The sequence below is a fragment of the Sus scrofa genome, chromosome 1, assembly GCF_000003025.6.
Source record: "Sus scrofa isolate TJ Tabasco breed Duroc chromosome 1, Sscrofa11.1, whole genome shotgun sequence".
Classification (NCBI taxonomy): Eukaryota; Metazoa; Chordata; class Mammalia; order Artiodactyla; family Suidae; genus Sus; species Sus scrofa.
In genome coordinates this window covers 128,379,981-128,406,387 of record NC_010443.5, presented here as the reverse complement: position 1 = coordinate 128,406,387, position 26,407 = coordinate 128,379,981, and the positions used below count along the sequence as shown (strand labels likewise).

The window sequence follows — 26,407 nt, the reverse complement described above, 5'->3', positions numbered from 1 at the left end:
CATAGACACAGAAACTTATGGTTACCAAAAGGAAAAGGGGATGGGGGGGAGATAAATTAGGAGTTTGGGACTGGCAGATACAAACTGCTATATGTAAAATAGAAAAACAACAAGTCCTACTCCATAACACAGGGAATTATGTTCGATACCCTGTAATAAACTATAATGGAAAAGAATATGAAAAAGAATATTGTATAATATATATAGATATAGATGTAACTGAATCACTTTGCCATATACTAGAAATTAATACAACATTCTAAATCAACTATACTTCAATAATTTGAAAAAAAGAAATAATTTTTAAAGACTATCTTTGGTATAATTAGGAAAATCTGAATAGTGCCTACATATTAGATAACATAATTGATTTAATTTTAATTTCTTAGGTAAGATAATGGTCTCTAACAATGAGAACCAATGTGAAACTATAGAAAAACCAGGTAATTTTCTATGGAGTTAGAAAGCATAAAGTCTTATTTAATGAAGAGGATAACTTTCCTACCTTGCTATGCTGTGTTTTTGAGTAATGATAAAAGTACATATTGAAGTCTCTCAATGATTCATCTTTCAGTTCATAAACTCCATGGCCTGATACCCCTGGTTTCCTAAAAAGAGAGAAAATACAGAGATGAACTGCAGTGTCATTGAAGTACAGAGTAAGACAAATTAAGAATCTAAAAATTAATCTAAAAGTCAAAATCTAGAGGAAGAAAACATAATCTTATCTTATTCAGCTTGCTTAAACTGAAATGACAAATTTTAAGAGGAAGACTAAAAACCTAGACTGTAAGCCCAAAGTCCTGATAAGAGCTAAGCTGTGTTCCATAATTATGAAATTCAAATGAACCTGAAGAAGTTTATTTTTCATACTATATAGATCTGATCCCATGCCCTATTTAAATCCCTAAGGCTTCTTTTTTAGCCTGTGAAGCCTAAGATTGCCTATTTAAGTAAAGCCTGCATTGCCTAAAGGCAAATGTAAAGTAGTAGTAAGACATCATGTCTTTGCAAACTATAAATGAAAATATAGTGGTGAATCCTCTATAGAGAACTATAAGGAAAAGCCTCAGGGCCAAAAGGAGTAATACCATACTTGTTCTGCACATTAAACAGCTTTTGGTCTCTGTTGATGTAAGTGAAATATTTCATTGAGCATTATTAGAGCATAAAAAAGCTATACTCTACTTTTAAAGTTATGTGAAATTAGCAATTTATAAATACAATACTATAAAAAGAAAAATCACTATCAGTATCAATTTTTTTTATTTCAAGAATGAATCCACTTAAAATCTTATTTCCATTTTATATATCTCAAAGAATCAGAAAGTTACAAAATAATGTAAAGTCTACTATTAGTATAATACAAAATAAAAATTTAACAGAATAAATGAAGCCATGGCTTAGATATGATGGAAAAGAAACTATAGGAAAGATTTCTCTGTTTACTTATTAAGTCACCTAATATCACAAATGGGTATTTCTCATTCACCTACCAAAAATAATCACTTCTTCAACATACATGTACTAAGTACCTAGAGTATGGACTTTATTCTCACTCTTTCTGTCTGTACTCCATTCTTTTTTTTTTTTTTGTCTTTTTTTTTAGGGCCGCACCAGCAGCATATGGAGGTTCCCACAGGGGTCCAATTGGAGCCGTAGCCATCAGCCTAGGCCACAGGCACAGCAACGTGGGATATGTCTGTACCCCATTCTTATTCTTGAGAGTTCAGGGAAGAACTTCAGGGCTTCTACAAAGTATCCAAAGTACAAGAAAAAGACTGGTATCTCTCAGAATAAGCATAAATATTAAGTACTTACTTAAATGTGGCCACTTTGTTTATGACATTCTCTAAGCCAGTTTCATTATTTTCCTGTTAAAACAATATTTTTGTCATTTTTACCTTCATGTAACGACTTTATCTTCCCTTACAGTGAACTGAAATACTTTCAACAGCATTCCTGAAATGTTTCGTAAACGATTTAAAAAGATTAATTACCACTATTTAAAAATTAGATGTAAAACCAATGACCTTTGTTTTGAGGGACCAATTTTTTTTGGCCACACCCTCGGCATGTGTAAATTCGCAGGCCAGGGACTGAATCTGTGCCACAGCAGGAACCAGAGCCATGGCAGTGACAATGATAGATCCTTAGCCCCTTGAGCCACCGGGGAACTCCAGGGACCAATTTCTTAACAGAGGTAAGATCTATGTATAAACTGCTTAAGGAACAAATTTAATTTAAGTCTGCCCTCATATATGTATATACATACAACCAATAATTCAAAGAAAAAGCTTTTCTTTATGTAGTATGTTCTTCACACACATCATTTAAGCACATGCCCATGCTGTATTATTAAAATCAATGTAACAAAATAAATGGGATCTAGAGCATACATATATTAACACATATAGATGTCCAAATGTATTCTGACTTTTGGAATTATAATTTATTTTTTCTGAATGGCCTGAACCTTTCCCTGAACAAGGTATTTTTTTTTATGAAGTCATTTAAAAACAGGATAAAAAGGAGTTCCCATCGTGGTACAGCAGAAACAAATCCAACTAGGAACCATGAGGTTGCGGGTTTGATCTCTGGCCTCGCTCAGTGGGTTAAGAATTTGGCATTGCCATGAGCTATGGTGTAGGTTGCAGACTTGGCTCGGATCTGGTGTTACTATGGCTCTGGAGTACGCTGGTGGGGCTACAGCTCGGGTAGACCCCTTGCCTGGGAACCTCCATATGCTATGGGTGTGGCCCTAAAAAAAACAACACAGGATAAAAAAACCAAGGCAAGATACTAAAGTAAGCTCATAGATTCCTACAGTCTTGCAAAAATTGAGAAATTTACACAGCAGAAATGAACACAACATTGTAAATCAACTATATTTCAATAAAGAAATTTAGCTTACTTAAAAAAAAGTACTTGAGATAAACATTGAAACATTAGGGTATACACTAAAGCTTTTTTTTTTTTTTTTTTTTTTTGGACAAAGTATGGTATGTATATCACCACTGGTACATGAAGTTTTTTTAGGTGGTACATAGTTACATATTCTTAAAATTTTGAAGTTATTTGCTTATTTTATTTATTTATTTAATATTTGTCTTTTGTCTTTTTTTTAGGGCTGTACCTGCGGCATATGGAGGTTCCCAAGGCTGGGAGTTGAATCAGAGCTGTAACTGCCAGCCTATACCACAGCAACAGCAACTTGGGATCTGAGCTGTGTCTGCTACCTACACCACAGCTCACAGCAAGGCCGGATCCTTAACCCACTGATCAGGGACAGGGAGTGAACCCAAGTTCTCATGGATAGTCAGGTTCGTTAACCACTGAGCCATGATAGGAACTCCCTATTCACTTATTTTAATATTTATCAGGAAAAAATAATCTAGAAAATGTCAGACCTAATATTCCTTGTATTACTGATAGAAAGATGCCAAGGAAAAATGTAAATGACTTTAAAATGTATTAATAATTATGAAATTGATAGATGTGTAAAAATTATGAAGGTAACATGCTAAATTACAAAGTTTGAGAATCAGTTAACAATGAAATTGGAAAAAGATACAGATATTTTTGGGGAAAAAAGACCAATAGTCGAAGCTTATCTCTATTCTACTTCTCTAGAAAGCCTTCATAATACAGGTAAGTCTCATATCTTTTAGGAATCATTGCTCTAATTCATAATTAAATCTCAAAGTAAAAAATATGACTCAACCTTTAGAATTATTACTTCAATATCAGTAATACTGAACATAAACATCACCTGTGGTGACAGCACCCTGCAGGCCTCTAGTTAGAGGAACTGAGATCTAATGCAAGTTCACGCTGGGGGACATGGGAAGGCATCAAGCCTTCTCAAGACTACCAAGCAGCCTAGGATGCTCCAAGCTACCCTACCTTTCCTCCTTGCTTCACTTGGAGTCAGACTCATGTCAAAATCTAATGGTTCCCCAAGCCTTACGCAGCTTCCTCACCATTTCTCTCATAGTCATTGTTTCCAATAAAATCTTAAATGTTTTGTCTTGACATGTGTCTGCTTCTCAGAACACCCACACTAACACATGATCCAAATAGTCTTACTATTTCAGGAAGCCCCGTTCTCCTCTGGAGAAATCGTTTTTGGTCTTTTTAGGGCTGAACCTGTGGCATATGGAGGTTCCCAGGCTAGGGGTCTAATCAGAGCTGTAGCTGCCAGCCTACACCACAGGCACAGCTACGCAGGATCCAAGACGCATCTGCAACCTACACCACAGCTCATGGCAACACCAGATCCTTAACCCACTGAGCGAGGCCAGGGATCAAACCCGTAACCTCATGGTTCCTAGTTGGATTCTTTCTGCTGTGCCACGATGGGAACTCCATCCTTTGGAGAAACCTTAAAGTAAAAAAATCAAAGAGTTTTTTGCTAGAAAATGTTTCCTAAGTAGCCAGAATATGTCTAAAATGTTCCCTGATGTCCAAAAGCCAAGAATTAAAATTTATACCACCAAAAAATTAATGCTGATAGTTTCACCTGTGAAAATGCCTTAAAAAGATTTTCCTAAAACTCTGAAGTACCTTCCAATTAAAGGAAAAAATTACCCTATCTCTTAAGGATCCGGTGTTGCCATGAGCTGTGGTGTAGGTCGCAGACGTGGCTTGGATCCTGCGTTGCTGTGGCTCTGGCGTGGGCCGGTGGCTACAGCTCCAATTCGACCCCTAGCCTGGGAACCTCCATACGCCTCGGGAGCGGCCCAAGAAATAGCAAAAAGACAAAAAAAATAAAAATAAATAAAAAAATTACCCTATCTTGAAGTAAGAGTAAAAAACAAAATTGGACTTACATTCTCAGGTAAATTTTTGGCAATGGCACTATGCGGCATGGGTTCAATACAAAGCAAGTGAATAATTTCTCTCATTGTGACTTCTTCTTTAGTCACATTTCCCACTCCAGGTACATAACGCTCTCCTAATACAAACAATTAAGAGAAAAAGTAAAATAAAGTAATTGCTTTCCATTTAAATCTCTTCCCATCAAGAACATTGCATTAAATTAAATCTGTGAGAGTGACCAAAAATTATTTGAAGATGTTCCTAAATCTGAACAAGATACAGTTGCTGAAAGAGGAAGAAAAAATGAAGAGACCTGAGGAACAAAGGACTTTTCTTGAATTAAAACACACACACACACACACACGTATACACATACTCACACATTATAAACAAGGCCCCTCAATTAAATTAGCATGTGTTTCTAATCCAGAAAACAAGGAAGATGGCATTGAATGAGCAGTGGCCATCACGGAACAATACCTTTTCCTTCAAGATCTTTATCAATTTTGTCTCTACTTGTTATTTAAGAATGAACAAAGTGAAAACTGAAAAGCAAAATGCTTTATGTATTTATGGGTTAAATGACAAAAGAGTAAGATGTATCAGGATGGATGGTATTGCTAAAAGGCCCACATGAACAGGTTTCCATTTTTCATCTCAATTAACTACCAAATGGAGAGACAAAAAAAGCTACATTAACTATGAGAACTTCATGCACTTAATTCCCACTGGCTCAAGAAGGTTTACAATATTTGACCTTATGTCACCACTGATTTTCAACACCTCATCTCTACAAAGCCCTGTGATATCTACAAGAGTGTTGTTACAAAGATAGGAATTCTTTGCCTAACAGATTTGATGAATTCTAAAAATTAGCCAAAGAATGATATTTTATTAATTCACTTCCAACAGACTGATTCCTCTTTACCCTTGTAAAACTTTTGTAATTTTCTTTTTTTTTTTTAACCAAAATACTATCCCCTTGAAGTTTGATGCTAGAAAAGAACCTTGGAGTTCATGTAGATTACTTTCACATTTTACAAATTAGGAATTTGGGACCCTAAAAACGTAAATGTCATGCTAAGTGAAGTCAGTCAGATGGTGAGACATCAACATCAAATGCTATCACTTACATGAGGAATCAAAAAAAGGACAAAATGAACTTCTTTACAGAAGAGGTACTGACTCACAGACTTTGAAAAACTTATGGATTCCAAATGAGACAGGTTTGGGAGTGGGGAACGGGCTGCGGGTTTGGGATGGAAATGCTGTAAAATCGGGTTGTGATGATCACTGTACAACTATAAATGTAATAAAATTCATTGAGTAATTTTAAAAAAGAAAAAAAATGTAAATGTCATGCTCTCGACAGTTTGTAGCAAGGCCAAGACTAGATCTTCTGATTCCTAATTCAAATTTTACATTACTTCTTAATGTTTTCTCCATTATATAACAAGAGATTTTATACACACATACACACACTTTTAAAAATGTTGGCTCCTAGGAGTTCCTTCCATGGTACAGTGGGTAAAGAATTTGACTGCAACGTCTAGGGTCACTTCAGAGGTACAGGTTAGATCCCTGGCCCAGTGCAATGCGTTAAAGGATCAGGCATTGCCACAGCTGTGGCATAGGTCACAGCTGCAGCTCGGATACAATCTCATATCTGGTAACTTCCATATTCCATGTGGCCATTAAAAAAAAAAAGCTGACTCCTAAAAATAGGACTCTGCCAAGTATTAACTAAATATCAAATCACATAGAAGGAAATATCCAATGAATGTGAATAAACACAGTAACAGCAAAGTAATAATAGCAATAATAAAATAAAATAGTAGCAATAGTGGAAAAAAAGTAAAAATATAAAACAGCAAAAATACAGTAAAGCATTAGAAATTCTTGGGGTTCCCACTGTGGTGCAGTAGATTAAAGGATTCAGTGTTGCCACAGCTGTGGTATAGGTCACAGACGCAGCCTAGATTTGATCCCTGGCTTGGGAACTTCCATATGCCACAGTACCGCCAAAACGGAAAAAAAAAAAAAAAAAAGATTCTTCATATAATATTCCAGGAACAAACACAAAAATTCTCAAGTTTTTGTAATTTAATAAAGTATATCATCAACTTAATCTTTTACAGGTTTTTAATTTGTCCATTTTTTTCAAGCAGTTTCCTATGGAACACTCTGGAGTTATTCCAGGACAGCAAGTGCCTGGAAAATTTACATATCACTTAGCAATGAAAGTTAACCACACTTCTTACTGAAACAAGTAGCTAGTCCAGCAACTTGATCTCTGACAAGTAAAATAAATCCATGCTTTCAGATTTGATTAGAATCCTCAGTCAGACCTACTAATACCAAGCAGTGTCTTCTGCAGTAAAGTAAGAAACAAGAGACAGAATCAGAAGTGCTGAATTTTCACTCACTTGGTAAAATCAACAGACAACAATATAGAATACAGAAAAGTAAAAATATGACAAATACTTGCACAAATAATTTAATAAAATGACCCAGACCACTGTTACATTGAAATTTGAAATATACAAACATTTTTGGCACTCAATGTATAGTTATTTTCATCTATATTTCTAACAAGGATAATAATTATATCCCAGACCTCTATAAACAAGTCCAAATAATTACAAATCAGGTATTGTAAAATGAAGATGTAATAGCAGTGCTTTATTGTTTTTGGCTACGTCCATAGCATGCAGATGGTTGCTAGGCCAAGTATTAAACCTGAAGCACAGCTGTAACCAGAACCACAACAGTGACAACACCAGATCCTTAACATAATGAACCATGAGGGTGCTTTTTGAAAAATGAGTTTCTAAACATATCAATCACATTAGTCACATTAAACTCTAATATTCTCTGCAGTACTTGGGAGAAGAATAAAATAACTTACAGTTCTCAGTGTTCTCTATAAAAAGTAATCTTTTTTTTTTTTTAGTGCCGCACCCTCGGCACATGGAGGTTCCCCCCGGCTAGGGGTCTAATCAGAGCTATAGAGGCTGGCCTATGCCACAGCCACAGCAACGACAGATCTGAGCCACGTCTGCAACCTACACCATGGCTCATGGCAAACACCGGATCCTTAACCCACTGAGAGAGGCCAGGGATCTAACCCGAAACCTCATGGCTCCTAGCCTGATTCGTTTCCACCGCGCCATGACAGGAACTCCTCAAAACATGTTTTAATCTTACCCACAATATAGATGAGGACTTGAAGCATTTCTTCTATTAAGGTATTATATTGTTTAATCAAATCCTACAGAATTATAAAAGAAAAAATTAGTTATATAAGAAACAAAACACTGCATAAACATACATTTCTGGATCAGATTCATGGTCCAATCCATCCAGTATTTTCTTTTAGCAACAGAGAATTATAAGGTGAATAATACCCTTTTTTTTAACTTCAAATTCAACAAGGTTCCCAATACTTGGCACATAATAAGAACTCAATAACAACTATTAAATATTACTGTTGTTTTCATTACCATTATCATTTCATGTTATTCCCATTTAGCCTTAAGTCACCAAAGAAATTCTAATCATTAATTTTTCCTCTACTATTGGCTTCCTTCTTACCTGGGTTAGTGAAACAGTAGTTTCAAATAGATAAGTTATCAGCAGCTATGGTGAGAGTACTCTTTCCTAACACCTGTTTTCATTTTTGGTTGCACCCAGAGCATGTGGAAGTTCTCGGGCCAGGGATCAAACCCACAGCACAGCAGCAACCCAAGCCGCTGCGGTGACAGTGCCAGATCCTTAACCTGCTGCACCATAATGGAACTCTCATACCTGTTATTTAAATATTACAGTAAATTAGATATTCACTTTTTTCCCCCTTTTTTGGCTTCTACGTGGCATATGGAGTTCCCGGGCCAGGGATCAGATTTGAGCTTGCTATTGTGATCTATGCTGCAGCTGAGGCAACACCACATCCTTAAATCACTGTGCCACGCTGGCTGGGAACTGAACCAGGACCTTCGCACTCTAGAGATGCTGCTGATCCCTTTGTGCCACAGTGGGAACTCCAAATATGCTTTTCACTAAGTATAAAACATGACTAAAAATTAGCTTTGCATTTTATATCCTATCCTTTGGTCCTTTGCAAGTGACTTCTAGTTTGAAAGAATAAAATAATGTCATTCATAAATTCAAAGTAGTCAAAGGCTACTTCATAAACTGGTATTAAATATTAAAATAATGAAGTTTGATAAAACTTGAGAGACAAATTATAAACTGTGAAAAATGTACCAAGTATATAACAAGTGAAGAATTAATATCCTTGCTAAATAAGGAATTTTTACAAAAACAGGAAAAGGGTGAGAACAGGAACAGATAACTGACTACCAAAAAGGGAAAAAAAAGACCAATAATCATAAAAACATGGTCAACATCACTGACTGATAATTAAAGAACTGGAAGTGAAAATTAAACATCATCTTTCACCTACTGAATCAAGAAAGATTAAAAATACCAGTGCCATTACAGATGTATATATTGTTAAAGAAAGCTTAAATTGGAGTAACTTTTCTGAGAGCAATTTTACAATATTCAGTCTTAAAAAAGTATCATACTGTATTCTCCAGCAAATCCACTTTTAAGAATTTATCTTAACAAAATAATTAGGCAAGTATTTAAACCTTGAGGTGCAGAGATGTTTTATTGAGACCAAAAAACAGGAAAACCTCTTCAGCAATAGGACACTTAAATATAATGCATTCATATAGTACAATACAATACGGCCATTAAAAATCAGGACAAGACTTCACCTATGGCCTACAGCATAACTACACAGTGTTGTCTCTGCAACGGCTCTAGTTTATGGCTTGGTCACTGTGATGTACAGCAGAAACTGTCATAACATTGTAAATCGACTATACATTAATTAAAAAAGAGAAAAGGAGTTCCCATCGTGGCGCAGTGGAAACACATCTGACTAGGAACCATGAGGTTATGGGTTCAATCCCTGCCTCTGCTCAGTGGGTTAAGGATCCAGCGTTGCTGTGAGCTGTGGTGCAGGTTGCAGATGAGGCTCAGATCCTGCATTGCCATGAGCTGTGGTGTGGGTGGCTGATGCGGCTCGGATCCTGCATTGCTATGGCTGTGGTATAGGCTGGCAGCTACAGCTCTGATTAGACCCCCTAGCCTGGGAACCTCCAAATGCCATGGGTACGGCCCTAAAAAGACAAAAAATTTTTAAAAAGACAAAAATAAATTAAAAAGAGAAAAAAAGCACAATTCATAAAATTTTTAAAAATCATTATGTAAAAAGGAATGATATAGTTGTGTATCTACTTAGTAACAAGAAAAAAACCTAAAATATTTCATTAGGCACAGGAAACAAATTACAAAACAGTACATATAAAAGATTCAGGAGTTCCTGTTGTAGCTCAGCAGAAACTAATCTGACTAGCACTCATGAGGACGCTGGTTTGATGCCTGGCCTCACTTAGTGTGTTAAGGATCGCCTCTTGGCACATGGAGTTCCTGGGCCAAGGAGCAGATCTGAGCTGCAGTTGTGACCTAAGCCACAGCTGCAGCAACAATGGACCCTTAATGCACTGTGCTGGGCTGGGGATCAAACCTACATCCCAGCATTCCCAAGACACTGCTGATCCTGTTGTGCCACAGCAGGAACTCCACTTCTCCTTTCTATTAATCTACATATAGTCACCCCTCTGTATCCACGGGGCATTGGTTTCAGGATTCCTGCAGGCACCAAAATCCACATATGCTCAAATCCCTTGCATAAAATGGCTAGTACAGTCAGGATTCTGAATCCATGGATACTGAGTGCCAACTGTATTCTAATTTTTGTAGAGTATACATTTGTGTATATGTAGATTATATGCATAATGTATATATGTGCATGATTTCTGGAGATATATGTTAGTAAATAAAAGTCATAAATATGATTAAGATTGTTAACAATAATATTCTCTTTAGAATTAATTCACATAACAAGTTTCTTTCGCTTACCTGATCTTTTGTGGCTATGGTCTTGTTAAAAGCATCAGCAAGTTCATACCTCTGAAGTACCAGTAACAAAAACCTGTTGGGGTCCATTAAAGATGCACCAATCTGTGAAAAAAAAAAATCAAGTACCACAGTTCTCATTTATTAAATGGAGAAACATTCAGTCTCTAATAGGACTATCAAAAAAATTATAAAGTAAGTCTACAGAAGATAGACTTACTTTCTAAGATACAACATTCAACAGTGAGAAAAATTTAAATAATAAAGTTAACAATAATTACAGTATCTTCTCTTATTATTAGGACTCTAAGAAGGAAAGTTGAAATAAATACCAGAAGTGATTTAAATAAGTACCTGAAGCATGATGATATCTTTATCATACATTTCTTCTCTGCACTTAACATCTTGGTAATAAAATACCTGTAAAATGAAAGGCAGAATCAAAGCTAAAAGAATCATTTTATTTCAAAGAGAATTCTCAACAAAAAGTATTCTTAAGGAGTTCCCATTGTGGGTTAAGGATCTGACTGCAGAAACTTGGCTTGCTGTGGAAGCATGGGTTTGATCCTCAGCCAGGGAAATTCCATATGCCACAAGTGAGGCAAACAAACAAAAAAAGCCACAAAATCATTGTTAAAATTTTCTCTAAACTAGAAGCCCCATGAACTCCTAGTTGGCAAAAAATAAGCTATAAATCTATGAATAATTTTATGGGATTTGTGAAGATGAAGTGAGGAAACAGGGCATGAAAATAATTCAGAGTTAAAAAGGTACTATACTAGGAGTTCCCTGATGGCTTAGCAGGCTAAAGATCCAATGTCGTCGCTGCTGTGCCTTGGGTCACTGCTATGACTCAGGTTCAATACCTGGCCCAGGAACTTCTGCATGCCACAGATACAGCCAAAAAAAAAAAAAATGCTCTATACTGGTTGTTATCCTTAACATGCATAACAAGAATTTACTTCCCTTAAGTCTAAAATACCACTTCAATAAAAACAAACCAATTTCTACAATCATAACACCATCCAAGGCTTGTTTCCCCATCTTTTAGTAAAAAGAAAACTCCTCCTTATTTGCTCTAAAACAGAAGGGGAAATTGTAGGATAGTCTTCAATTAAGACAGGTAGTAGGAAAGAGTACAGGTTCCAGAGTAAGATAATCTTCAGAAAAGATATGTGTTAGTGGGAAGTTTATTGGTGGTACTACTGGCTTTCACTTAATCTACCACTCAACAGGATGAAAGAAGAAATGTCTATGAGGTCACTAGAACTTTCATTTTTGAGTTTATACAAGAGAATAGAACACAAAAACAGTTAGCAAAATCCAGGGACACAAGGTAAAATAGTGAAAGAAAAAACAGTCAGAAAATGAATACATTCATAATGTGAATATTAAGCCTTGTCATACCTGGCTAATGAGAGAGAGACCATTTCTTCGCCACATTTCAGCAACAACCTGGGCAACCAACACCAGACAACGCAAAGGATATTCCACGAGTACCTCTACTTGAAAATCCTCCTGAAACAGAGTGAGATCAATTGCATTATTTCTCATAGGGCTTGGATGTTATAGCACTACACATTCCTTGGTTTTCTCATTTATAAAATGGAACAGCTTAAACTAGATGACCCCAAGTCAACTATGATTCAGATTTCAATGTTCAAGTACATACATATAAAATTACTAATGGGGAATTATTCAGGTAGGTTACCAAAATATTCTTTTTCTTCCCATTCATCAAGCAATAGGTGTTTAGAAACAGGATATAAGTAAATCAACACTTAATAGTCACTTACAAAAGGCACAAATTCATGCAGTCTTGAAATAGCACCCAACCTGCTTAAACGCACATGAAGACCTAAAGGGTAAAAAAAGGAGAAAAATGAGAAAGCAATAAACCCAGCTAATTTGTTTCCTAGTTAACTCATCAAGTTTGAAAACTTGTGAGATCTAAATATACATTTGTGGAGTTCCTATTGTGGCTCAGCAGGTTACGAACCCAACTCCATGAGGATGTGGGTCTGATTCCTGGCCTTGCTCAGCAGGTTAAGGATCTGGCATTGCTGTGAGCTGTGGTACAGGCCAGCAGCTACAGCTCTGATTTGACCCCTAGCCTGGGAACTTCCATATGCCATAGGTGCAGCCCTAAAAAGACAAACTAAACTAAACTAAATAAATATACATTTAAGTTTAGAAATGATACTTTAGAACACAAACTTTTGATTTCTAATTTTTTTTTTTCCTTTTCCAGCCACACTCTCAGCATATGAAAGTTCCTGTGCCAGGGATCAAATGCGATCACATCTGTGACTTACACTACGGTTTCAGCAACGCCAGATCCATAACCCAATGCACCAGGCCAGGGATTGAACCGGCAACGCCACAGAAGCAAGCTGGATCATTAACCCACTGTGCCACAGTAGGAACTCCTGAATTCTAATTTTGAAACTCAGTATTACTAACATATTTAAGATTCTACATTGCACATTATATAAAAATAATATTCTGCCTCTTAAGAAAGGCTTGTTTTGCTCGACTACACATCAAAAAATGAAAACTAATCTAAGTATTTATTTTCATAAAAATAGAAGTGACAAAATCACGTCAATTATACCATATACAAAAATTAACTAAAAATGAATGAAAAGACATAAACATAGAAGCTAAAACTATAAAACCCTTCAAAGGTAACAGGGAAAAGGCTTCATAACACTGAGTTTGGCAATAATTTCTTAGATATGACACCAAAAGCACAGGCAGACAAAGGAAAAATAAGTTAGACAACATCAAAATTAATAACTTTTTTGCATCAAAGAGTACTATTAATAGAGTGAAAAGGCAACCCCACAGATAGGAGAAAATACTTGCAAATCATGTATCTGATAAGCAGTTAATATTGAGACTATATAAAGAACTCCAGCAACTCAACAACAACAAAATCTAACTAAAAATCAGACAAAGAACTTGAACAGACATTTCTCCAAAGAAGATATACATACAGCCAATAAATACAGGAAAAGATGCTCAGTATCACTAATCATTAAGGAAACGCAAATCAAAACCATAAGGAGATACCTGGATCTTTTGTTACCTGGGTCACCAGGTAAACAAGCACCCTTAGATAGATGTTATTGTGACAGCTCTCTGAAGGACAGTGACAGTGACAACTCTTAACTGCAACATCTGAACTGAGTATGTCTGTATATACTGATTATAGAGCAAAAACAGAACTAATTCTCTTATATCTAGAAAAAGCAAACCTAAAAGAAACTGGCAAAATTCAAACACTCACTCACCAGCAAGAGTCCTAGAGAGTGGCAGATGTATGCTTACAAGATCTTCGGATACTTTGTAGGACTTAGTTTCCAAAGTATGACCACACAATTGTAATACTGTTTTGCTACTAGATACGAAACTTGTACTGCACCTCATCACAGCTTTGTGACATTCTTTATAAGCCACTAGTAAGAGTTCTTCCTAAAAGGAAAATAAAAATGGAAATAAACTGACAAGTCGTCTACTTTACCATATCATTCAATAAATATTTTAAAAATAGGAGCACAGAATAATTCTATGCGCTGCTAGAGCTACCTTAACAGGATCTGCAAGCCAATAGTAAACATTCAGACAGACACACATACACACATTTAAAAGCAAAGTAGAAAATTGTAAGCCATGTAAATGGTATAAACTAACTACTGTAAGAGGGGAAAAAAAAGAATCACAAGCAACTGGGCATATATATTTGTAAAAGCAGCTTTTGAGTGGGTCTAAAAGAACACACAGAATATAAGTATTTGGAAAAGATGGTGGGAAGGTAGCATTTTAAGCAGAGATACAGAATAAAAAAGAGAAATATGGGGAAGGACAACTCCTGTTCAGGTAGTGGAAAAGAATTAAAAATTAGATAAATCAAAGGGTTTATGGTTAGAATTAATGAGCAATTAATCTGGAAATATGCCTCGACATTGCCATGTGAATTTGAATATACTGACAATACCTAAAGGACTAATAATGTGGTCAACACACTGCTTCAAGTAGAATCAATCAGTTTCAATGAAGATGATAAATTGGAGAGGGTAATGCTAGAAGACAAGGAAATCAACAGAAAGATTACTAAAAAATGTAAGTCTAAGGTGATAAGAGACTCAACTAGGGTAGGGGCAGTCAGGGCAAAAAAAAAAAAAAAATAAGCCCACAGGAAATAAGTTCGAATTACAAAATAAATTTAGGATAAGGAAAACTCAAATTTGGATGAATATGGCAGGGAGAGAGGTGTCAAAGATCACTCTTTAAAGTGTGTTTTTTATACTGATTTTCATCTTGAAAAAAGAGTTCTATAATCAATTAAATTTGGGGAATATCCCTCTTAGAAATTAGCACATTGATTAATTTAAGGATTTGAAAAGCTGGGTGTCTTAAAAGAATCATGTTTGATTTTATTCAATCTAGCATTTCCTAGTAAGAACACAAAACTTTTCCCCCCTCAAGAGTCTGTTAACATTTAACACACAGAACACAGTGGCTCTGAGATTTTCTGTACTGATGTATATAGATCATGGTGTCATGAATAGAACAAGGGAAGTCAAGAAGAGAAAATACAAGCTAGAAGTAGAAGGAAACGATGACAAGTCAATGTAATACATTCTGAGTTTGAAATACAAATGTAAGATCTAAGCAGTACTGTCTAGCACACAAATAAAAATGATACTATAGCTTGGGAGAGTTACCTTGTGAAGTTTTAGCACACATGGCCATATGGAAGTTCCCAGACTAGGGGTCAAATCAGAGCTACAGCTGTTGGCCTATGCCACAGCCACAGCCACAGCCATGCCAAATCCAAGCCACATCTTCGACCTTCGACCCACAGCTGGATCATTAACCCACTGAGCAGGGCCAAGGATCAAAACCACATCCTCATGGATACGAGCTGGGTTTGTTACCACTGAGCCACAATGGGAACGCCTATCTTATGAAGTTTTGATTAAGGTGGTAGAAATAAAAGATTTGTAAGAAAGACAATAGAATGAAAAATGTCTCATTTAGTAGGTAGAAAGAACAGGGCAGGGCGGGGGGAGGGGAAGGCAATCACTTTTTGGGGAGCCAAAAAATATGTCCTGTCCTTAACAGTCTATAAAGCTACTCTGCTAGATTAAAGTCTATTGTGTCTGTGATAGACTAAAATTGTGAATATGTAACCAATCACTGGTGTGGAGCAGAAGAGAAAAGGAAAAAGGCTTTTGTTCCTGTTGTTTTTAAAATTAGGAATCCTATGTGTTTATAGGCAAAAGAATGAAGGAGTGGGAAATACCAGAAGAGACAACTGAGGAAGCAGACTCCGGGAAGAAATAATATAAGTAGGGACCAAGAGCCTAGGAAGATACATTAGTTTTAGAAAGAGATTTAAAGTTTTAAAAAAAGAGAGAGGGAATGTGTGCACAAGAGACCGATAGCAAAAATATAGAGAAACTTAGAGAAACTATGGTGAGAGGTACAAACTGGAGAACATTGACTCAGATGATGTCAATTTTCTCAGAACAGAAATAAATGAGGTCATCTTTTCAAAAGGGAATCTGGGGGTAGAACTGTGCTATAAAGAGGTCTAAAATTATTGCTTAAGGAAAAACATTAGTTCTTTGTTTTAAAATTAATTTTTAGTTGTATTATTAATAACCATTTCTCTCCATGGTACAATGTAAGGTCTATAATGTCTTGTTTATCACATCACCTAGAATGGTGTAATGCCTATATTGAAGAACAATAAGATATAACAAATTGTGAGGACATATTTATAATAGTTACTCTGTTTTTTAATCAATTTATGCATTTTATGTTTTACTTATTTTCAGAGGGTATATTATTTTTGCTATTCTTACCATTAAGGTATTCCTTTTGTTATGCTATATAAAATATTTAATGGTATATAAGGCTTTCTTCTTTATAAATTTTAGTTGCATAATATACACAATTGTAATATAATGCTAATTTTTAAAGAAAAATTGAAATGTAATAGATAATACTAAATAGTAAAGATGAAAGCTATACAAAATGGGATAAAGTATAGAATAAATTTCCTTTTTGTCTCAGCAAAAAAAGAAAAATAATAATAATAATAAGCGTATTAGAGATATGTCATCTTCTACATAAGTTCATGTTGTATTCCTATAACCAAGGGCTAGTTTAAATATATGTATCATTTAATTTTTTAAAAAATTAATTTTTAAATGGTTTAACACACACAAGTTTCTTGATTGAATAAATACCCACCCCTCTCCATTGCTGGAACATTTAAAACCTATGTGGTCCTAATTTTCATATTATTAATATTTATGTCCAAGGAAATAAATTTATTTAATTACTGTGAGTCGTATTTATTAAATTCTACTATTCCAAAAGGTAAAAGAAATTATCCATAAAGCACATTTTCTAATTAAGTGTAAAAAACTACAAATTTAATATGAAAAATTCAAATATATAAAAACATTTTATACTTAAGTGATAAAACTTTACATCAAGACAGTTGCACCATAAAACTACGCTATTAATAAGCATTAGAAAATTTAGAAAGTCACTGATCCTACTAACAAATCTTACTTACATCACAAGCACACCACTCTTGGAACATGAGTAAAATATTCTTCAATTGCATCTGTATAGCAATGGCAGCCTCCCAGTCAGGATCTACTTCTATGTGTTGCCCAACCTGTCTTCTAATTTCTTCCATTCCCTACACGAAAAGAGGGATTAACATATGTACATAGAACCTCTTTGTTTCTCTACTGGCAAAACATAAAATCAACAGGATTCATATTCATAAATGCATAGTTTTTTGTTTGTTTTTACTTTTTAGGGCCACACCTGTGGCATACGGAAGTTCCCAGGCTAGGGGTCTAAGTAGAGCTACAGCTGCCAGCCTACACCACAGCCACAGCAATGCTAGATCTGAGCTGCACCTTCAACCTACACCACAGCTCACAGCAATGCCAGATCTCCAACCCACTGAGTAAGGCCAGGGATTGAACCTGCATCCTCATGGATACTGGTAGGATTTGTTTCCGCTACACCACAATGGAAACACCCCACGCATAGTTTTTTAACAATGCCAGATCTCCAACCCACTGAGTAAGGCCAGGGATTGAACCTGCATCCTCATGGATACTGGTAGGATTTGTTTCCGCTACACCACAATGGAAACACCCCACGCATAGTTTTTTAACATGGCTGTTAGAACTAGGTCAGAATACATGGATTCAAATCCTAACTCTGTCTCTTTACAGCTGTGTGACCCTGGTCAAATTATTTCTAAGCTATGATTCCCTTATAGTTTAAAGTGGGGATAATAACAGTAACTACTCATAGATTGCTAAGATGCTCAAAAGAAACAATGCATGCAAGTGCTTACTATAATATCACATGGTAAGCAACAATAAACATTAATAGTAACAGCAACAGTTACTGAGGAATTTAGAAAGATTGATAAAAGCCGGATCCATGAGGCAGTGTTTAAACTTTATTTGTATTTTGCTAGATTTATTCCTCCTCAAATAAAAAACATAATTTGTTAAAAATAAAACAAAACATGAAAGACTGGTTCAATTTTTAAAAATAAGTTTATCTTAACTGATGTCCAGAAGAACTATCATACCTGCATACAGGTAAGAATCTTCAAAAAGGATCGAAAACCTTCAAGGAACTGCATTCTTAATCTTTCTGTCCACACTGTGGGCTTGCTGATCAGGATATACCTATCATTTCAAGAGACAAAGAAACATTTCATTTCCCTATATTGAAGTAATTTTAAGGTTATTATAACTACAGACAATGTCAATTCATCAAAATTATAGACTCTAATTTCTTAGAATTCTAGGGCAGAGCTAGAATTTAATCAGGGAAATGTGAACACTCTGTGAGAGGCAGATGTCAAAGCTAAGCCTGACTTCTCCAGTCAAGTTAGTCTGGTTAAGTGACCTATGAGGAACCTAGCCTGCCACAGCTGGACAACCACAGGACAGATTTTCTAGAACTGTTCATACCCTTCACCCCAGGGGTCAGCTGAAATCCCTTCAGTCTCGAAGTGCATGTCAAAACTAAATGTGCAGGATGTATTTATGCTGTTCATGCAAACTATTTCAAAATATTTTGTAAATTATAAAATATTTTTGTGCATTAAAATTATACATCTTTTCCCCTAAAGCATGCAGTCATAAGAATTACAGAAAATTTGCCAACACATAAAGTAGTTTGGCCTGAGGGTTCAAAACTTTTATTGCTGCTCAGTATGTAATGAAGAGAGATTGGTACAGCTTTGTAGAATATTCTATACTGCTTCCTCAGAGCTATTCATTCCCGCTACCTGATATCAGCATGATAAATATACTACTTCTGGTGGATGGAGGAGGAGTGGGACTGTGGGGAGGTCAGGAAATTTGGAACAGATTTCCTACCTTCAAGTTTTCTAGCCCAGAACCCAGAAAAAGGATGTAAACACTTGTGTCATCTCAGCATATCAGAATATATTTGTTTTAAGAAATAAACAGTCTCATTTTAGCCTATCTTTATGAGACCAATACTTTTTTTTTTTCTTGTCTTTGTTGTCTTTTGAGGGCCACGCCCGCAGCATGTGGAGGTTCTCAGGCTAGGGGTCTAATCGGAGCTGTTGCTGCTGGCCTATGCCACAGCTACAACACCAGATCCAAGCCGCGTCTGCAACCTACACCACAGCTCACGGCAACGCCAGATCCTTAACCCACTGAGCAAGGCCAGGGAGCGAACCTACAACCTCATGGCTCCTAGTAGGATTTGTTAACCACTGAGCCATGACGGGAACTCCAGAGACCAATACTTCTTTTGGCTATAAAGACAATGACTATCTTCATGGCCGATGGGAACAATGTTTATTATGAAATGACTTCTCAGGAAGGAATCATTAACAATTATTAAAAATTATTTTGTACTGAGTCAACCCAAATCAATTCCTATTACATACCAGGTATTGTTAACATAAACGTGAACAAGACACCTTGCCCTTGAAGTTCAAAGGACAGAGGGGAAAACAGATACGTATACTGGATACTGCAATCCAATGTTAAGCTTCCCCGCAAAAAGGCACAAATAATATAGAACATAAAAAACAAGGCAAAAATATGGGGGAAATTTTTTTTCTTTGTAAAGTTAGTATGGACTATAGTTTAATTTCCTTCTTTCTTTAGGACAAATTAATATTGAAAGTCTACTAAAAATATAATAATTGGGAACTTATCAATGAAATAAATTTGAAATACATTAATTACATTCCAAATCTTTTCTTTAAAGTAAAAGTAAGAAAGGCTAAACTTTAAAACCTATCACAATGAATGACGGCCTCAAAGGTTGCCTGTTTTCTAGAGCACTGCTATTCAAATTATGGTACACAAACCAGAACATCAGTATCAATTGGAAGCTCTTTAGAATGCAGAATCTAAGATTCTAGTCAGATCTGCTAGGTAATAACCTGCATTTTAACAAGCTCCCCAAATAATTTTTCATATTAGTATTTGAGAAGCACTGATCTAGAAAGACAATTTACATTTCTAGTTTCTAATGATCGCATATAGTTCATGCCTGACTTCTCTAGCAGATCTAGCAAGTAAAGACGATGTGAGGGATAGGAAGAAAGGAAAGAGTAAGAAAGGAAAGGACAGAGTTCCTCATGGCTCAGTAGATTAAGGATCTGGCGTTGTCACTGCTGTGGTGCAAGCTGAGGCTGTGGCATAGGTTCAATCCTTGGCCCAGATAGGAAAGGAAGAGGGTAACTTGGATTAAGAATTTGCTACACACACACACAAAAGGAATTCCCATCGTGGCGCAGCAGAAATGAACCCGACTAGGAACCATGAGGTTGCAGGTTCAATCCCTAGCCTCGTTCAGTGGGTTAAGGATCCAGCGTTGCCATGGGCTGTGGTGTAGGTCGCAGACTCGGTTTGGATCTAGCATTGCTGTGGCTGTGGCATAAGCTGGCAGCTACAGCTCTGATTTGACCCCTAGTTTGGGAATTTCTGTATGCCATGGGTGTGGCCCTAAAAAGCCAAAAAAAAAAAAAAAAAAAAAAAAAAGAATTTGCTATACTTATCAGAAATAGAAAGGGAGAGGTTATAGTAATAAAAGGATAATATTCACTTAATAAAAGCAAGGTTCAACTGTATCTCTTTTCTAAGTTTCATTTCCATAGTATCTCAACAGATACCTTCCACAGAGTGACAAATGAAACTAAATTAATAGCAGTATAGTATTTAGAATGAGAAAGGTAATAATCCCTTCCTTTTACTCCACAGATCTCAGAGTACTGTGTTCATTTCTTTGTGTATACCTTTAAGTGGTTTACAGTCAACTAAAAACGAGTTCAGTAGAGAAGGACAACAATTTAGAAAAAACTTTAAATTTGAAACGGGTACATTTAAAGAAAATGATATACACCTTAACCTAATGAAGTCTTGGCAGATAGGCCTTTTGTCTTTAAATATTTCAAGTTAAATGAGCATTGAAGTTGTTCTGAGTGGACGGTTAGCAAGAACTATGGAATGAAAGCTACAAAAAGACAGAGATCAATATAAAATAAAAAACTTTGTGAAAGTTGGAAGGGTCCACTCAAAGTCTGGAATATACTGCTTTGAGAGAATGAAAATTTCCTGAGGCAGGCTGAAAAGAGCTTCTGCTAATACCAACAAACTTATTTCATGTTGAGGTACAGTCAGATAAGTAAGGTGAGACTATTGAGAGGTACAAAATTTGGAAAAATTTAGACTTTATTCTGGAAACAAAAGGCACTAAGTATTTGTAGTTATTTCTAACTCATTTAAACAGGGTTTCAGGAAAAAGTAGTGAATGAATAAATACATGGGAAAAGTACATAAAGAATGACAGGAAGATTTCTACGATGAGAGACCTGAGAAATGGGGCTCAATAATTATTTGTTAAAGGAAGGGTGTATGTGGTGTTTTAGGCCAGTTTTCAGAGAAGGCTTTGTTGTTCTTTACGTAGTCTATGAGGCTACATCATGTAGTGAAAGAAACATGAGTATTACAGATAAATACTGCTCTTCTCCAATCCAAACTCTGCTACTTACTAGTTTTGAGACTATAACCAAATAATTATAATCTACAAATACAGATTATATCACATATCTTATGAGAATAAGAATAAAATGAGGTAAAACAAGTAAAGCTCCTTAGTACATAGCAGTTACTAATAAATAACACAAGAGCTTTGTAAGAGCAGATTATGTGAGAAGCCTAGCACAATATCTGTTAAACAGGTGCTCAAAAGAATTAATTTTTCCTCTCCTTGTCATTAGAGATATCTCTATTTATGGAAGGATGTAGGAGAGCAGTTGTAAGCATCAGGAAAGTGGGAAATGTTTAAAGTTACCTTTCCAACTAAGGACCCTAAAGTTTTACCATAGGAGTAAATATCTAGGGATTTGTTACTCTAAATTATTCACCATAGAGAATAACTATAGTCAGAGATCCATAAAGTGTAGTACAATATGGTAAAAAATGATATGATTATGCACCACTTCTCTGAATACAAAAACAACTCAGTTGTAAAAATACTTCACAGTAATGAAAGCCACATTAAAGAGGTTTTTTTTTTCCTACACAGTAGACCAGGGGATGACACTGATTTATCACTAAGCTTTAAGTACTGTCATTTGGAGTTTTTGTGTTTTTGTTTGTTTTACATAACTAAATTATATAATTTGTTAACACACTAGCTAAATGGCAATTCATAACTGAACTCATCACCCTCTCTATAAGTACTAAAGATGTGAAAACCTAACAATTTACTAAATACTATATGTTATATTTGTATTATATGTTATAATCATACTTAGAAATTGAGGAATTTGAAAAGGGTTATAAGAATCTTTCTCAGTAATATTAAGGATCCAATGCATACTTCCAGAAGTCTGTCAAAGATATTTTTTTAACAAGACTAAACTATTTCCAGGTTGGTTTGGAACCAACCAATCTCTCTATACAAATGGAAATGTATTTCCTTTTAGATCCAATGATCCCAAATGTGATCTATCAGGTATTCCAACTTTAAAAGGAAATTCTCAGGGAGTTCCCGTCGTGGCGCAGTGGTTAATGAATCCGACTAGGAACCATGAGGTTGTGGGTTCGGTCCCTGCCCTTGCTCAGTGGGTTAACGATCCGGCGTTGCTGTGAGCTGCGGTGTAGGTTGCAGACACGGCTTGGATCCCGGGTTGCTGTGGCTCTGGCGTAGGCCGGTGGCTACAGCTCCGATTAGACCCCTGGCCTGGGAACCTCCATATGCCGCGGGAGCGGCCCAAGAAATAGCAACAACAACAACAACAACAAAAGACAAAAGACAAAAAATAAATAAATAAATAAATAAAATAAAAGTAAATTCTCAGACACAACCATTCAAATTCTATGGGCTGCTACAAGAGCAGTACTTAAAGGGAAATTCATAGCGATACAGGCCTTCCTCAAAAAAGAAAATCTCAGATTGACAACTTAACCCACCACCTAAGTGAATTAGAAAAAGAAGAACAAACAAAATCTAAGTCAGCAGAAGGAAGGAAATCATAAAGATCAGAGAGGAAATCAATAAAATAGAGATTCAAAAAACAATAGAAAAAAAATCAATAAAACCAAGAGCTGGTTCTTTGAAAGGGTAAACAAAATTGAGAAACATCTGGCCATACTCACCAAGAAGAGGAGAGAAAAAACTCAAATAAACAAAATAGGAAATGAAAAAGGAGAAATTCCAATGGATACTGCAGAATACAAAAAACCATAAGAGAATACTATGAACAATTACATGCCAGCAAATTTGACAACTTAGAAGAAATGGATAACTTTCTTGAGACTTACAGCCCGCCAAAACTGAATCAAGAAGAAACAGATCAATCACTAGAAATGAAACTGAGTATATAATAAAAACACTCCCTACAAACAAAAGTCCTGAACCAGACGGCTTCACAGGCAAATTCTCCCAAACATACAAAGAAGAACTTATACCCATCCTACTTAAACTTTTCCAAAAGACTGAAGAAGGAACACTCCTAAATACATTCTGTGAAGCCACCATCATCCTAATGCCAGAACCAAAGATACTACCAAAAAAGAAAATTATAGGGGAATATCTTCAATGAATACAGACGTAAAAATTCTCAACAAAATTTTAGCCAACCGAATCCAACAACATATGAAAAAGATCATACAGCACGACCAAGTATGATTCATCCCAGATTCACAGGGATGGTTCAAAGCATGCAAATCAACCAATATCATACACCACCTTAACAAAAGAAAAGTCAAAAACCACATGATCATTTCAACAGATACAGAAAAAGCATTTGACAAACTCCAACACCCGTTCATGATAAAAACTCTTACCAAACTGGATATAGAAGGAATATACCTTAACATAATAAAAAGCCTTTTATAAATCCATAGCTCCATACTCAATGGAGAAAAGCTGAAAGCGTTCCTGCTAAAATCTGGAACAAGACAAGGATGCCCACTCTCTCCACTTTTATTCAACACAGTATTGGAAGTCCTAGCCATAGAAATCAGACAAAGAAAAGAAATAAAAGGTATCCAAATTGGAAAAGAAGAGGTAAAATTGTCACTGTATGCAGATGACATGACACTTAAGAATTCCACACAAAAACTACTCGAACTGATCAATCAATTCAGCAAAGTAGCAGGATACAAGAATTAACATTCAGAAATAGGTTGCATTTCTGTATACTAACAATGAAATATTAGAAAATGAAAATAAAAATACAATATCTTTTAAAACCTCACCCCAAAAAATTAAATACCTAGAAATAAACATGACCAAGGATGTGAAAGACTTACATGCTGAAAACTATAAAATATCAATCAAGGAAATTACAGAGGATTCAAAGAAATGGAAAGATATTCCATGCTCCTAGAAAAATAATGTCATAAAAATGGCCATACTACCCAAAGCAATCTACAGATTCAATGCAATCCCTATCAAATTACCCATGACTTTTTTCACAGTACTAAAACAAACAATCCAAAAATTTATATGGAACCATAAAAGACCCAGAATTGCCAAAGCAATACTCAGGAACAAAAACCAAGCAGGGGGCATAACTCTCCCAGACTTCACACAATATTACAAAGCTACAGTAATAAAGACAGTGTGCTACTGGTACCAAAACAGACATACATTCTTTTTTTTTTTTTTTTTTCCCACTGTACAGCAAGGGGGTCAGGTTATCCTTACAAGACATACATTCTAATGGAAAAGAATAGAGAACCCAGAAATAAACCCTGACACCTACAATCAATTAATCTTAGACAAAGGAGACAAGAATATAAAATGGGAAAAAGACAGTCTTTTCAACAAGCGGTGCTTGAAAAACTGAACAGCCGCATGTAAATCAATGAAACTGGAATATACCCTCACACCGTGCACAAAAATACACTCAAAATGGCTTAAAGACTTAAATGTAAGACAAGATACCATTAAACTCCTAGAAGAGAACATAGGAAAACATTCTCTGACATCAACCTTACAAATGTTTTCTTTGGTCAGTCTCCCAAGGCATCAGAAATAAAAGCAAAAAGAAACCAATGGCACCTAATCAAACTGACCAGCTTTTGCACAGCAAATGAAACCATCAAAAAAAAAAACAACAAAAAACAGAAAAAAAAAACAACAAAAAACAAAAAGACAACCCACAGAATGGGAGAAAATAATTTCAAATGATGCAACCAACAAGGGCTTAATCTCTAAAATATACAAACAACTTACAGCTCAAGAGCAAAAAAACTAACAACCCAATTGAAAAATGGGCAAAAGACCTGAAAAGACATTTCTCCAAAGAAGATGCCAACAAACACATGAAAAAATGCTCAACATCACTAATTATTAGAGAAATGTAAATCAAAACCACTATGAGGCACCACCTCACACCAGTCAGAATGCCCATCATTAACAAGTCAGCAAATAACAAATGCTGGAGAGGGTGTGGAGAAAAGGTTACCCTCCTACACCGCTGGTGGGAATATAAATTGGTACCATCAATGCAAAAAGTATGGCGGTACCTCAGAAAACTAAATATAGAACTACCATATGACCCAGTGATCCCACTCCTGGGCATATATCCACACAAAACTTTCCTTGAAAAAGATACCTGCTCCCGAATGTTCCTTGCAGCACTATTCACAGTAGGCAAGACATGGAAACAACCTAAATGTCCATCGACAGATGAATGGATTAAGAAGATGTGGTGTAGGAGTTCCCGTCGTGGCTCAGTGGTTAACAAATCCGACTAGGAACCATGAGGTTGTGGGTTCAACCCCTGGCCTTGCTCAGTGGGTAGAGGATCTGGTGTTGCCATGAGCTGTGTTGTAGGTCACAGACATGGCTTGGATCCCCTGTTGCTGTGGCCCTGGTATAGGCCGGCAGCTACAGCTCCGAATAGACCCCTAGCCTGGGAACCTCCATATGCTGCAGGAGTGGCCCTAGAAAAGGCAGAAAGACAAAAAAAAAAAAAAAAAAAAAAAAAAAGGAAGATGTGGTGTATATATATTCAATGGAATATTAC

At 35.9% G+C, this 26,407-nt stretch overlaps 1 protein-coding gene across 4 annotated transcripts in view; it reads right to left on the bottom strand.

Moving 5' to 3' along the window:
• Positions 1-26,407, bottom strand: part of UBR1 (ubiquitin protein ligase E3 component n-recognin 1) — a 155,020-nt gene that overhangs the window by 67,943 nt on the left and 60,670 nt on the right. For all 4 annotated transcript variants that reach the window (XM_021097089.1, XM_021097096.1, XM_021097091.1 and 1 more), the window contains 11 exons: positions 18,458-18,557; positions 17,411-17,539; positions 14,109-14,289; positions 12,609-12,670; positions 12,220-12,330; positions 11,167-11,232; positions 10,816-10,917; positions 8,029-8,092; positions 4,833-4,957; positions 1,822-1,874; positions 506-608 (listed from right to left, as the gene is read on the bottom strand). In XM_021097089.1, coding sequence (XP_020952748.1) covers positions 506-608; positions 1,822-1,874; positions 4,833-4,957; positions 8,029-8,092; positions 10,816-10,917; positions 11,167-11,232; positions 12,220-12,330; positions 12,609-12,670; positions 14,109-14,289; positions 17,411-17,539; positions 18,458-18,557 — 1,096 coding nt within the window. The remainder of the gene's footprint in view (positions 1-505; positions 609-1,821; positions 1,875-4,832; positions 4,958-8,028; positions 8,093-10,815; positions 10,918-11,166; positions 11,233-12,219; positions 12,331-12,608; positions 12,671-14,108; positions 14,290-17,410; positions 17,540-18,457; positions 18,558-26,407) is intronic.